The sequence below is a fragment of the Podarcis gaigeae genome, assembly GCF_964106915.1.
Source record: "Podarcis gaigeae genome assembly, chromosome: 10".
In the NCBI taxonomy this organism is placed as follows: domain Eukaryota; kingdom Metazoa; phylum Chordata; class Lepidosauria; order Squamata; family Lacertidae; genus Podarcis; species Podarcis gaigeae.
The window spans coordinates 22,401,048-22,416,645 of NC_139686.1; the positions used below are offsets into that span (position 1 = coordinate 22,401,048).

Sequence of the window (15,598 nt, forward strand, 5' to 3'; positions counted from 1 at the left end):
AGCTTGAAAGACATTTCTAAGGACCTAGCAAAACATTTAACATACAAAGACATGTTGCATGCTTCTAGCAAACCCCTGACAAAGACTGTTATTTTTGTTTAGAGTAGGCAGGTGTCTAAAAACCCAGGGTGGAGGAGTGGGTTGGCAAGTGTTGTTGTTGTTTAGTCGTTTAGTCGTGTCCGACTCTTCGTGACCCCATGGACCAGAGCACGCCAGGCACTCCTGTCTTCCTCTGCCTCCCGCAGTTTGGTCAAACTCATGCTGGTAGCTTCGAGAACACTATCCAACCATCTCGTCCTCTGTCGTCCCCTTCTCCTTGTGCCCTCCATCTTTCCCAACATCAGGGTCTTTTCCAGGGAGTCTTCTCTTCTCATGAAGTGGCCAAAGTATTGGAGCCTCAGCTTCACGATCTGTCCTTCCAGTGAGCACTCAGGGCTAATTTCCTTAAGAATGGATGCGTTTGATCTTCTTGCAGTCCATGGGACTCTCAAGAGTCTCCTCCAGCACCATAATTCAAAAGCATCAATTCTTCGGCGATCAGCCTTCTTTATGGTCCAGGGTTGGCAAGTAGGGGGTACAGAAACCAATGGGCAGTGAAAAGGATTAGACCCTCACGACCCACTTAAAGTGGTTTTCCTTTCCCTTTCTTTATTTTCCTTTTTTAGGGGAGGGAGAGTAATCGGAATGTTGTGTTCAAGGTTAATAGTGTTTAGCGGGACACACAAAATAGGTAAGCTGTGATGTTATTATCCAAATGGTACCATCCAATTAAGAAAATCTAGTCCATTAATAAATCAGATTGGCACATGAATGCAATTTCTGACGAAGAAGTAAAATGCATATAGCAGGAGGAATACTTAATACCGTTAATATGTGATGGTGGTGCTTTTCAAAGTTCTGTTCCCTGAGCTGTATACCATTTCAAATCAACATACAGGAGTTAACAGAGGATGGAGCTGGAAATGGAGTAGGGTAAACAGAACGCTGGGTTGAGCTGAGACAATAAAAGAGGAGGCTATTCTAGTCCAGGTGAGAGGCGATCAGGGTGTGAACTTGGTTTTTTGCTGAGAGTGTTCATATTTTTGTAAAGAGAGGGTAATATGACTTGGCAGCGGACTTGATATGGTGAGTGAGGAGTCAAAGTTGAAGACAAGGCTTTGTTACATGTTCAGCAGGGTGGATGAAGACTAAACACCCAGCCTTAATAAGTGAAATGGTTGCAATTACATTCTGATAACTTGAAAAGGCTTTCAGCTGGGCAGGAATTGTGGGTGGTGAGGATGAGCATAACAGGATGGTTGCGTAGGCCTAGGGTGTGGCTTCTGCGTTAGGGGGATACAAAGCTCGTACCAAGGTACAAGTGCTAAGGTTGTTCTGGAAGAGAAGAGGAGGGTAGACCCTCCCTCTCCTTTGCAGATGTTCAGCTGGTTTCTCGCCAAGCAATAGTTTTGTAGCAGCCAAGAGAGGAGTATGCAGTGCATGCCTCTGTGTATACACAATATAACAAAGCAGGAAGGGTGGAAGTCTTCTGGGTAATCAGCCTCTTGGGATTCCTCCTCCTTTTTTTTTAAAAAAAGGGAACAAAATCCAGGTTGTTGTTGTTTTTTTCATTTATGGAGCAGAATGATGCAAACTTCACAGGACAATACTGCTGTTTCTTAGCAGCTTCTTTAATAGCCAGCCTCAGCCAAACATTACTTTATAAGGTGCTAGAAATGTTCCAGTTCCTAGCCGGAGGAATTCCTGCTCATTTGTTGGAATTTTCCTTTCTTTGGAGGGTGGGGTATCCTGAAAGGGAACCATCATCTTAAAATCGAGGTGAATCCAAACACTCACATAGTCAATGATCATTATAAACCAATGAAAGCCTGCATCTTCCCCCCCTAAATGGAGAGGATGACTTAAATCGGGGGAAATGGCATGAGGCTGATGGTGGACACACATACATAATACTTTTAAACAAGAGTCCACATTTCCTCTTGGGTATTGGGCTGTGTGCTGATGGGACCTGTCACAGCCTCTTAGCAAAATGGCAGATCACCTCCTGAAATATCATTAGCTACCTATTTGGTTTTGTGGTTCAAGTGTTGAACGTAGGCCAGGGAGACCTGGACTTGGCCATGAAGCTTGCCAAGTGTCACTGTCTCAGCCTACCTTACTGCGCAGGGCTGTGTGAGGATAAAATTGGAGCAAGGGACTATGTGCACTAACTTGAATAGCTTCTTGGAGAAAATGTTGGGCATAAATTTAGTAAAATGATTAAGTGAGTGAATGGATAAGTCTGTGTGCCTTAAGTATTATCTGACCTTTAATCTGTCCACGGATGGGGGCGGGGGGAACCACCAGTGAGGGAAGAGAAAACTTTTGTTCTCTTGTCTATTCCCGAGTATATTCAGCTGGCTTGGATGCTCATAAGATACTTGGGCCATTGAAATAAATTTCTTGATTTTATTTGTTTGCATTTTTAAACACTTTAGTAATGTTTTTTTTAAAATAAAATAATAATAAAAATGTTGCATGTGATAGCAAAGCGGTTCATTTTTCAGTTTTCTTTCCGGGTTTCTATTTGTTTTCATGGATGTGTTTTCTTTCTGTATTATTGGCTGGAGGGAATGTACTGATTAGGAATGGGAGACTAGCAGCAGTTTCCTAAATAGATAGGTCTTAGTTATTCTCTCTGACATATGCTCAGTTCCATTTTTAAGTGTCTGTAGATATTTGGGGAAGTTAATATTTGTGAGATTCTAAATTCTTTACATGGCTGGATGTAGAGGCTCTGTTTTGCATATTGTGCTCACCCGCCCCGCCCCCCGCCCCACTCTCTGTCCCTTGCTACCTTGCTCACAATTGGCTTTGTTCTATCTCCAGAGTTGGAGTCAGTGATGCTTCTGAGTACCAGTTGCTGGAAACCACAAGAGGGTGGGGTGCAGAGTGCCCTTGTGCTCAGGCCCTGCTTGTTGGCTTCCCAAGGGCATCCTGTTGGCAGGACTAGATGGGCCACTGTCCGGATCCAGCAGGGCTGCTCTTATGTTCCTGTAATTTTATTTTATGTGTGGTAATCTCTTTCTCTTAAATGCCAATTGCCACCTTTCCTCCAAGTTTCTAAGTACAGTGGTACCTTGCTTTACGAACTTAATCCGTTCCAGAAGTCCGTTCTTAAACAGAAACCGTTCTTAAACTGAGGCGTGCTTTCCCAAATGAGGCCTCCCACTATTTAGTGCCCTTCCACCATTCAGATTCTGTTCTTAGACCAAGGTAAAGTTCTCAAACCAGGACACTGTTTCCGGTTTTGCGGAGTTTGTAAACCAAATCGTTCTTAAACCAGACTGTTCTTAAACCACTGTATAACTTTTAGTAAGAAAAGAACTTTGTACAGTGGTACCTCGGGTTACATAGGCTTCAAGTTACAGACTCCACTAACCCAGAAATATTACCTCGGGTTAAGTACTTTGCTTCAGGATGAGAACAGAAATCGTGTGGCGGCAGCACAGCGGCAGCGGGAGGCCCCCTTAGCTAAAGTGGTGCTTCAGGTTAAGAACAGTTTCAGGTTAAGAACGGACCTCTGGAACGAATTAAGTTCTTAACCCGAGGTACCACTGTATCTACTAATACCTACCTACCTACACACACACACATTTAGGATAGTGGTGTTTGTCTTTCCATGATAGTCATAGGTTTATTTATTTACTGCATTTTCTACAGAGTTGTGCTCACAACAGTTTGCAAAAACAACAGTCTAAATGCACCAACATATCTGAAAAACCAGCTCTTTCCCTACAGACCACCCCAGGCGTTAAGATCAGCAGAGTGGACCCTCTTGGTAGTTCCACATCCCTCAGAAGTTCAGCGGTGGTGGTGGCGCGGCCTAGGAGAAGGAATTCTCTGTGTCAGTCCCTAAGTTGTGGAATTCCCTCCCCATAGAGGGGTGTCTGGCTTCTTCAACATAGAGCTTTTGGCTCTTTACCAGGGGCTTTGGCACCTGAGATACTGTGTTTTCAGGACCCACCCTAATCTCGTGGATATAAAACATTAAAACTGTTTTTAATTATGAATTTGAAATTGTTATAACCTGCCCTGATAACAGCTGGTGAAGGGTGGATGATGACGAAATACTGTATTCATTGTATTGTATTGTATTGTCACTATAATATGACACCCATCAGTAAGTAATAATTCATTTAAAACAGATCGAATAAAATTATTGAGGATAAAGCTTGCCAATAGTTCTGTTAATATCCCTAAGTAAAGCTAATGTCAATGGTTAACTAACAATGCACACACATCCTTTTATCTAAACTCAAAAGTGAAGAACTGCCTTGCAATTCTTCCATTGGCAGCTCCCTTATGAAGCCTCCTGGAATTTGTTGGGTGGGGTATGGCAGATACAAGCAGCCATGCCCTAATGGCAAAACATTAGCCATGTTAATGACTTCACACTCATAGCAGTAAGCCAAAGAATGACTTGCTGGAGCCATTCAAATGTTCTACAGCTCCCAGAGAGGAGCTCACACACCCCTTTGTTCCTTCCCCATTCCTTTAAAGCACAGTGCAGCTTGGCTTCACTTGCTGTCCAAAGCTGCAGTTGTGGTTAAGGTCTCCTCCTAAACTCTGTGGCCAAGGTTTGTCCTGTGGTTACAGATCCTTGTAAAGGAGGAGGGATGCTGTTAAACCGTGATTCCGGCTTCAGACAGCACATGATCCCAAGCCTCATCTTAGCAGCTGCACCGCTCTGACTGAAAAGGTCTAGGGAGGAGTAGAGTGGGTACGGACCCCTCTCTGGAAGCCAGCAGGCTTGTAAGCCATAGTTTGATAGATCCATGACATGTGAAATAGACCTCAGTCCTGATCATCATGGGATGGTCAAAGCACTTTCTTTTTTGGATGCTGTGATATCTTGGAAGTACAGAAATATCCCTGCAGTTCTGCAAAGGTGGAAAATAAGAGGCTTCTGAAAATAGCATACCAGATGTAGGACCTTCCTGTTCCCCTCACTGTGGTGTTTTAAAACATACATTTCAGAGGCTTAAAACCAAAAACCTCTTTATCTCCAGGCCATACCGTTCTTTGCTTCCAAAAATTGCATTTGCAGATTTCAAGGGCTTTGCATCTTCATTGCTGGGGTCTTCAGTTCCTTATCCTGTATTGGTTTTGTTTTGGAGAATAGCGCTGTGAATCTATGACACTGTGTGGGCACACGTATGCATGGGGGAGGCTAAAAGAGAGAGATGCGTGAAAGGAGGAGGAAAGACCTCTCTCTCCTCCTCCTCTAGCATGCTCTTTTTAGGCTGCTGTGTTTTGCTTTTGTCTTATTGGCCATCAGTACAATGACCCAGTTAACTGCGGCATCACAGTATGCTCCCTCCCCCACACTTCCTTTCCCCTGGCAGGACTCTGCACTCTCAAATTTCCCTCCCTAGTTCAGGAGGAATGGTGCTTCTCAGAGCTACATTCCTTTGGAAAAGCAAAGCGGGGAACGTGCTCCCTTTGGCCGTAGTAGCAGATGGCCGACTGTGACTAGAGGCAGTTATAGCACAATGCCGACACACTCGGTATCTGAATGCATGCGCATGCACCAGTGCTGCTTCTCATTTTCCAAAGCGGCCTCGGTTCAGCTGTGATGTTGCAGGGGTGAACAAAAAAGGCAGACCTTTAAAAGTGCCCCTTTGCCTGCTGATAATGACGTTAGCTTTTTCGTTTTGTCTTAAAATCATAAGCTCTCTCACCTCTGTCTTCACGTTATAAAAAAGTGCAGCAAGAAATGGGAAACCTAGATCTAGCATATTCCTGACTTTCTCCATTGTCTTTCAGATGTCTCTAGTAATGGAGTTTGCATTTATAATTGCGAGGTTCTTACTATGCCAGCAGGTGTTTTTTATCTTAGTAGATTTCCCAGTTGGTTCTCTCTTTGTGACGGAAACCATACTCTCAAATGTCTCAACATACCCACATATTAATAAAGTTTTGTATGAAGTGTTCCTTTCTTACAGTTTTCTCCTTTGACCACACTATCATATTGATTTGTTTTTTTGTGTGTGTGTGAACATACAAAGCTACCATATGCCGAATCTGACTATTGGTCTTAGCATGAAAGCATCTTCTAGGATCAGCAGTGCTGATATTTTAAATATCTCAGGCAGACGTCTTTTCCTAAACTAATTTTTAAGTGAGGATGCTGGGGACTGAACAGACAACTCCCCGTTTGCACGGGGGTTACGTTCCAAGGCACCACAAGTTTATGTACAATCTCGCATATTTGAAACACCATTGGAAAAGCCTGCAGACACCCTCTAAACCTCCTGAAACCCTTTAAAAAACCCTTTTAAAACCAGCAGCACTTACCAGATGCCAAACTCCACTACAGCCACTCCTTCCAAACCTCCTTGCTCAAACTCCCAACTCTCCACCGGCCTCAACAGTCAATACAAGGGCTCCTGGGATTGCATTTGCAAAGGCTTGTAGGATTGTTAGGTGCTGTTTTTGTGTCTTTTTTGCCCTTTCTGGACTCTTTTGGGACTGTTTTTGCCATTTTTAAAGTCACTTCTGGTTTTGGCATGATCGTCGCATGCGCCGTCTTGCTTCAGTTGGACGCGTATCAATTGGTTGTTGCCCGTATATACAAATATGTGCTGTACCACAGAATTATGGCCACCGCATTTGTCTATCTAGTTCCATCAGTACATTAGTACCTTATAAGAGTAGCAAAAGACAACCCACTGCCCTGAGGATCTATCTTACAATCTAAATTTCAACAGAGAAAGAGACGTTTGAGAAGGGGAAAGTAGGAAGGGGGGCAAGACAAGGTTAACAAAGCAGCAGAGAGAGGGCAAGAATGGACAAGATAACCAGGATTAGAGATTAATGTGCTGCAAATGCAGCTCTGTGCTTAGCTTTGTTTACCATGGGATGTGAACTAAGACCAAGTCAGAGACCTCATGGAAGAGGTGGATTTCAGGGAAGTTGATGTTCCTACCTGAAAGAATTCTATGTTCGTGTTCTGGAGATTCTGCCTGGATTCAGGGAATTGGATGGCTTTCGAGTTCCCACTACACTGATTTATATGGTGCGATCCATTCTTCACTAGGCTTTGTATTTAGTTCATAAAGAAATGGGAGTCATATATGCACTGCATTCACATGTTGTACCCTTTTGAAATACAGTGGTACCTCGGGTAACATACGCTTCAGTTTACCTACGCTTCAGGTTACAGACTCTGCTAACCGAGAAATAGTACCTCAGGTTAAGAACTTTGCTTCAGGATGAGAACAGAAATCGTGCTCCGGCAGTGCAGCGGCAGCTGGAAGCCCCATTAGCTAAAGTGGTGCTTCAGGTTAAGAACGGACCTCCGGAATGAATTAAGTACTTAATCCGAGGTACCACTGTATTATATTTGACTGTGATATACCGTATGTCACTCACCCTTTACAGAGCATCACCTTAATAGAACTGGATAAATAAGGGTTTGGGTATTTCTTTCTCCTCCATATGTACAGTGGTACCTCGGGTTACATACGCTTCAGGTTACAGACTCCGCTAACCCAGAAATAATACCTCGGGTTAAGAACTTTGCTTCAGGATGAGAACAGAAATTGTGCTCCGGCAGCGGGAGGCCCCATTAGCTAAAGTGGTGCTTCAGGTTAAGAACAGTTTCAGATTAAGAACGGTCCTCCGGAACGAATTAAGTACTTAACCCGAGGTACCACTGTACTTGGCTATCCCTGCTGCCAACATGGTGCCCTCCAGATGCCACAGACTCCCAGCTCCCATCATCTCTGACTATTGCCATTCTCGTTGGGGCCGATGTGAATTGGAACCCAGAAACTTTGAAACTTTTATGTAGCACCTCATCAGCAAGTTCCAACCTTTACACACATACGTTAGTTGAACAGATGCTGTGTATTTTCTTTCGCCCCCAACCCTAAATCCTGCCACTTTGCTAGAACATTATTTGCTTATTTGGGGAACTTCCTCTCCATCTTTTCTGATTCTATACAATGTAGGTCAAGCTTCTTTTTTGCTGAGATCCCGGAGGAAATGAATCTTTCTGACCTGTGTGGAAGAATGGGGGACCCAGCTTCTGCACACAGGCCATAGCAGGGCTTTTGTGTGTCTGCTTCCTTGTCACAGGAAATGCTGTAAATAGAGAAAAGGATGGGGTGGAAGGAGTTTAGAGCTATGTTCTTCCCAGATGAGAGCTGAGCACCACTCCTGGTTTTCCTGTTAGCGTTTTGTCTTCTGCACATCCGTCTTCTACATATAAACTTATTGTTGTCTCGAATGTCACTTTTTGTGTTTTGCATAGTCTGATAACCTTGAAGCTTTGTTTTGTTTTGCTTTGTTTAAATTCCCTCTAGGAATCCTAAACGGTGACACAGTGTGTCTTTCTTTAAGCATTTTGAAGTGGCTCAAACCTAAATAATGTATTATCTAAGCCCGTGGCTGTGGTTAGATATCTAAACACACATCCACTTATGACTGAGGAAGAGGATGCCATTTTCTTAACAAATGAGTGGCATCAATTTGATACTTAACAAGGAGTAAAACTAGGAACGACGCCATCTTTTTGAAGGTGTGTGGGGTCTTCTATGTTGGATTTTGAAAATTCCCAAATAAATGGCTCTAATGTAACCCAAAGGTGAATAAATTGGTTGTATTTCACACAAAAGAGTTCTTGGAAGGTTTAATTGAGAGGCTGCATAGTGCAGCTGTAAAGCAGGAAAAATTCAAACAAGGAATTGGGTAAGAGAATAAGGATAAACCTTAATGCCATTATACAATCTCTGTTGCATCATGGCTTTATCTAACATGCTAAGTATGGCTGTAGCTGCTGCCGCTCCATCCAAAAAATGCAAGATTGTGGGGAGATACAGAAATAGTGGTTTGGAGCATTTATTTTTTGGGTGGGGGGGACAGCTGGGGAAATTGACATAGTTTTATAAAATGTTGCAGAGATAGCGCCTAATGGAAAGAGATGATTCTACCATTAATGAAAACAAACTATTTCTAAGCAAGACCTTACCTGGATATTAATTTTAATGGCAATGCTTGGAAATAGTTAATGGTGTAGTAAAGGAACTGCTAGGAAGATGCTCTCAGTGAACACCAAGGCATGTCTACAATAGCATCCCTACCCTGAATCAGGCCACCAATCTAACCGTTTTTACAAGAGCAATCAATCTGCAAAACAATCTTTTGCATATTTACTTAGAAGTCGGTCCCACTGTGTTCAATGGTTTTATTCCCGAGGAGAAACATGCACACCTTTAACAAAGGTACTGAATGACAGACACATGAATAGCAGAATGCTCCATTCATATAATTCACATTGAGTTTCAGTAACATTTTGGTTATACTTTGAAGATATGTACCCTAACATCTTGGTATTCTTACCTCTCTATTTGTTGAGTAAAACTATTTGCATTCCCAACTAACCGTCAGTATGCTGTGCTGCTGTAACTATGACACCAGTAAAAACCTCTGTTTTGTAAGATGGGGAAAACTTAAAACCTGCAATCTTAGTTTCTCCAGGTGTCTTTACTACTATTTATCTAGTGACTCATTTCTTTCTTTAGCTCAGTCACACACTACTGGCTTGTCTAACTGATCATTTTTTATAAGGATTATTGTGTGCATGTGAAATGCATGACCACGTATGGAGAACAGTATTTATTAGTATAAATATGGAGGAGGAGAGGAAGATTTCTGCAGTGAATACTGTGTTGACCATTTAGATCAGACCATCTAGAGTAAAAGAATAAGCTGCTGTAATTTGAGGTTGGAAGACGTACAGCTTGTAAGAGTGTGGTTTCATTTCTGAAAATCTGCTTCATATTTGGACTTTTGCATATTATGCAGGTGTGTTCCTTTCATTATGAATTTCTGCCCCTACTTCCCTGTCCTATTAACTTTGGGGTGGGGAATCCTTATATCAACTTAAGTTCAGAAAATGTAACTGCACTGGCTTCATTGAAAATTTAAGAGCAGAATCCACACAGAATTTCCTTTGAATTGTTCCCAGTGTTACTTTGCGTTACTCTGGATTACTTTGCACAAATAAAAGAAGAGAGAGCTCTTCCCCCAATATCGAGCCACATTTGATTTCTGAGAAACTTGGTGCAATTTGATGTACACAGATTCCTGCCTAATGAATTTCAGGCGTTCACTTGGCCTGTCCTGGTTCCCCAAAAGTCCAGTTGTCCATCTTGATAGCAATCTGTTGCAAGTGTTTCTGGTGCAGATCTAACCTTGGAGTCTTAGAGCTTCTTTTTGAGCCTCCTGATTAGGGGAAAACCCTGTGTGGTTTGACTTTTTTTTTTCAGTGGCTCCTGTGGATTGCGGGGGTGGTGTGTGTGTGTGTGTGTGTGTGTGTTGCATATGTTGGGATAGGAAGAAAGGAAGGAAGGGGGAACTGAAATTAGAAAAGGAGCCAAAGAGCTGCTGCTGGTGAAAGATGATTACAGCTCATTTCAAGGCCACTTCCTGCATGCCTATGATAGGACAGTAAACAAACGCCTCTTCGGAAGCACAGAAACAGGCAGGAACTAGTGTGTGGAAGAGAAGGGTCACAGCAGGGTCTAACTTGGCCTGGCAAGAGGAAGCTCCAGATCACATGGCCCTGGGAATCTGTAGCCTTGTGTGCATGTGAGAGAGAATTGAGCCGATTTTTTCTTCTTCATCCTTTCTACCATCCACCCTATAGATAAGCGATCTCGTTTCTTCTCCTGCCCTCTTCCTCCCATCCCCTTCTGGACAGTTGTGTGACAGTATCAGATGGCTGCTTTGTCCCCTTCCACATCCGTCCCAACAATGCTTTGGGCATTCCTCAGGTCATTGTAATGGTGAGGGGCCTCCAGCTGGGACTTGACATCCTGCCCTCTCCCATTGCCAATTTATGGCCCATGAAAGTTAACCACAAGGCCAAACTCCGCTCCTGCTGTTTCTAGATCTCCCCAGGATGATGGGTGTCCCTGCCTTTCTCCTTCTGTGTAAAGGTAAATGACCCCTGAACGGTTAAGTCCAGTCAAAGGCGACTATGGGGTTGCAGTGCTCAGTGGCGAAGCACTGGGAATGGCGTACATCCGGGGGCATGGCTGGCACGCATCCCAAGGGGTGGGGCGTGCCACCTGCGGGCGGGGGGCATGGCGCTTGTCAAGCGGCGAGCGTCCTGGGACATGAGTGGTGAGCGTCCCAGCGGCAAGTGTCCCAGGGCTGCGCGGCGAGCACCAAGCGTCCCGGGGGTGGCCGTGATGTCACCCCCGGATGGCACCCAGGGTGGACTGCCCCCCCCACCCCCACCTTCATCTGCCAGTGGCAGTGCTCATCTCGCTTTCAGGCCAAGGGAGCCGGCGCTTGTCCACAGACAGCTTTCCGGGTCATGTGTCCAACATGACTAAACTGCTTCTGGCGCAACGGAACACCGTGACAAAACGCCATTTACCTTCCCGCCACAGCAGTACCTATTTATCTATTTGCACTGGTGTGCTTTCAAACTGCTAGGGTGGGCAGAAGCTGAGACAGAGCCAACAGGAACTCACCCCGTTGCGGGGATTCGAACCACCAACCTTCTGATAGTCAAGCTCAAGAGGCTCAGTGGTTTAGACCGCATAACCAACCAAGCTACATCCCATAAATTTCATTTTCTTCTTATCCTCTTCCCCAACCCCCATCCCAAATCTTGGACTCCCATAAATGAAGCTGCTATTTCTGTTGTATACACGTAAGTGAGAAGAACTGCTAACTATACTTCTTTTTTTCCTGCCAGGCTCTGTCCATGGCACGGTTGCTTCTAACAAATTTCCCAAGTGGACAGACTCTAGAGGCTTTGGGTTATTTTTTTCTTTCTTTCTCTTCTTCAACAAGTATTGTGTAAGAGACAATGCGCTCCCCCCCCCCCCCAGCATGGAAAACTTTTTTTCTTTTTTCTTTAGTTCACTGGCTTTGTATAATGCTGCCTTCAGAAGTAATGAGAGAGCAGGGGGTGGGAGAGAGGAGAGGGGCTTCTTAAAGGCCCAGAGCTACTTTTGAAAGCAAGTAAATTCTCCTTTCGCCACAATTGCATTGAATATAGTACAGAAGCACACTCACCTGCAGGACAGCCCCACCTAAAAAAAAACAACCTTCTCTGAAATTGCTTTGGAAAGAAAAATGAACAGTGACCTGAGCAGCCCTTCATTAGAAGATCCTTCTTAGAGGCAATATTCATTCTTGGCCTGAACAGCCCTGTGGATGATGCTCTGTTGCCCTGGGAATGTGTTTGGCTCATTAGGAGCCTTTCTGCCTGATCAGTCTGCTGTGTGATTAAATGTGTGTTAATTCCATCTAGTTGGCAGCAGGTCACCAGAGGGCTGTCCTCCCACTTGTGGTGCTGCACTTCCAAAGCACGATCTTTTTGTATACCGTATTTTTTGCTCTATAAGACTCACTTTTTCCCTCCTAAAAAGTAAGGGGAAATGTGTGTGCGTCTTATGGAGCGAATGCAGGCTGCGCAGCTATCCCAGAAGCCAGAACAGCAAGAGGGATCGCTGCTTTCACTGCGCAGCGATCCCTCTTGCTGTTCTGGCTTCTGGGATTTGGAATTTTTTTTCTTGTTTTCCTCCTCCAAAAACTAGGTGTGTCTTGTGGTCTGGTGCGTCTTATAGAGCAAAAAATATGGTACCTGGAGTGGGGAGCCCTGGCTTAGAGAATTGGTTTGCTTCAGCTCTATGGAGTGGAGCGCATTTGCATCAAAGCCTTGAGCACCAAATGATTACGGTTTGCGTTGCAATTAGAGGCAGGCAATGCCGCAGCTACTCCTGTTGTTTTAAGAGTTTTCAAATGTTACTTTCAATGGCTTGGGGACCTGTGCCTTCCTCTTACGGTGCCCATATGAGCAAGTGTTGCATAATGGTTAGAGGGTTGCACCAGGATGGGGGAGACCCAGGTTCAAAACCTTTGTCATTAAGCCCGCTATGTTACTATCACTCGCTCTCAGCCAAACCTCCCTTGCAGGGATGTTGTGGCGATAAAGTGGGTGAGAGGAAGAGAACCACATGTGTCATCTTGAGCTCCTTGGAGGAAAGACGAATAGAAATGTAACCAATTATTTTACTTCTCCTGCTTACGATTTCTAAGTGGAAGCAAACATCTGGACTTTTATTTTGCTTCCCCGGCCCTAATTCAACAGTGCTCATAGCATTTTGTATGTTTTTTTTTTTTTAAAGGCATTTTAAAAATTCGGTGGGTTTTTAAATCGGCGTGCTCACTCTCTGCACTACTTCCAATCAAAGAAAAACGTGGGGCGACCGACTAAAGTGAAATGTGAGCCCTGCAGCTTTTCCCATCCCCTCCTGACTCAGTCACTAAAATGCACTTGTGTCCCATTTTCAGCCATCAAAGCAGAAAGGCTTCAGGAGCTATATTTATGCTGAGAGCGACATTTGGATGTTGAAGGATGTCAAAGCATTGCTGTGGTTTGAATGCATCCTACCTCTTGGACAGATAGTATTCCTTGAGTCTACGGTATTTTAATGGGTTTACTTGGCAAGGCAAGCTGTGCAAATGTTGGCAGCATGTGAAGAATATGTAGACTCCTCCGGGTAAGGAGTTCTGGATTTATCCCTGGAAGAATCGCATTGTTGCTTTAGTGCTACAACTACTTCCATCTTTTAAATTTAGCTTATTTTAAAGTTCTTCAACGAAAGCTTGTTCATTTAGTGGCTTTGTCTGGGATCATCATCTGGCTTTCCATTTACTGAAACATTTGCTTCCCTTTGTCCAAGCAAGCTAAAAGCACTGAAATAAAAAAAAAAAAAAGCTAAACCATTAATTGGCCACTTGTTCATTGCAGCCAGACTGACATTGCCCAAACACTGGAGAGACATATAATGTGTGCTATTGGACTACAGGTGTGATATTTAGCCCTCGTGGAAATAGTGACCCAAAATGATATTTCTTCATGGTATTAAAAAAATCAAATAAATTTGTTTTGACTTGGCACTCACGTATTTTTTTATGTTAGCAATAAGGACCAGAGTAAGAATCCATTGTCCTATTATGCTGGAATTTGGAATGCATGGCGCTGTATTATTTTTTTTAACAAACACACACACACACACACACACACACAAAACTTTATTGCTGTCCATAGACCATTATGACTGTACTTGATGTGTTTTTCTGATTTCCCCCCCATCCTAGGTAGACTGCAGTCATGCCATGTGCTGACACAATGACAGCGAACACAGTCGCCGGCGTGAGCATCAAGCCTAAGACCAGTGTTTGCAACGCTATTGAGAGGTGGGTAATTTTTAACGTCCCTTTCAAATTGACTTCTAAGGAGTGTAAGGAAAGAAATGACGTCTCATTGGTCCTAAATTGCGCTTCTGAAATGAGAACAGTTTGAGTAGTTGCCCCTCACTTCCCATTTTCTAAACTAGAGACAAGCACTGTGAGCCTAAATACATGTAGCTGGGAGTAAGACCTCTGCACTCTGTGTCCTACCACTGAGCTTTGGCCATTCTGGTTTGCTGCATCCCTCCTTCGTAGGTGTGCTAGATGTCAAATGTTTTCTTTTGGTTTTTTTAATTACATGCACTTTTCAGGGACATGTTCTGTTGACTTGACTTCTGTTTATAAAGTGGGTGGTGGTTAATTTTAGTATCTGTCAGTGATGGTAGCTGCTACCCATGTTTATTGTCTTATTGCCACTGTAAATACAGTGGTGCCCCGCAAGACGAACGCCTCGCAAGACGGAAAACCCGCTAGACGAAAGGGTTTTCCGTTTTGGAGGCGCTTCGCAAAACGAATTTCCCTATGGGCTTCCTTCGCAAGACGAAAGCCCATAGGGAAATCTCCGGGACAGTGGGGAAGCGCAGCACGTCTTCCCCACTGTCCTCGGACCTCCTCCGAAGGCTGGCGGTGGGGCGGAGAGACATCCTCCCGCCGCCAGCCTTCGGATGGCTGCTCCGAAGGCTGGCGGTGGGGCGGAGAGACCTCCTCCCGCCGCCAGCCTTCGGAAGGCTGCTCCGAAGGCTGGCGGTGGGGCGGAGAGACCTCCTCGCGCCGGCAGCCTTCGGAAGGCTGCTCCGAAGGCTGGCAGTGGGGCAGAGAGACCTTCTCCCCGCGCCAGCCTTCGGATGGCTCTCCTGAAGACTTGCGGTGGGAGGAGGGTTTTCCTTCCCACCGCCAACATTCAGAATGCTGTTCTGAATGTTGGCGGTGGGGAGGAAAAACCCTCCTCCCACCGCAAGCCCCGGGAACAGAGGAGAAGCGCTGCGTGCCTTCCCCTCTGTTCCCGTACCTGTCCTGAAGGCTTGCGGTGGGGAGAAAAGCCCTTCTCCGCACCGCCAGCCTGGCAAGCGGTCTCCATAGGAACGCATTAATTGATTTTCAATGCATTCCTATGGGAAACTGTGCTTCGCAAGACGAAAAACTCGCAAGAAGAAAAAACTTGCGGAACGAATTAATTTCATCTTGCGAGGCACCACTGTAGCCCTGGAGATACCACTATAGAGGTGAAAAGTTGGGTAGAAAGGTTTTTTATAATTAAAATACATGGCAGGAATAGCTGGGAGAGAGGAAGCAGCTGGTTCATAATGTGTATATGGCCTGCTGTACCCCTTAA

At 44.6% G+C, this 15,598-nt stretch overlaps 1 protein-coding gene across 7 annotated transcripts in view; it reads left to right on the top strand.

Moving 5' to 3' along the window:
* DENND2A (DENN domain containing 2A) overlaps positions 1-15,598 on the top strand; it is a 66,120-nt gene that overhangs the window by 11,065 nt on the left and 39,457 nt on the right. For all 7 annotated transcript variants that reach the window (XM_083700054.1, XM_083700048.1, XM_083700049.1 and 4 more), the window contains exon 2: positions 14,173-14,271. In XM_083700054.1, the coding sequence (XP_083556180.1) occupies positions 14,186-14,271 (86 nt within the window). In that variant the 5' untranslated portion in view covers positions 14,173-14,185. The remainder of the gene's footprint in view (positions 1-14,172; positions 14,272-15,598) is intronic.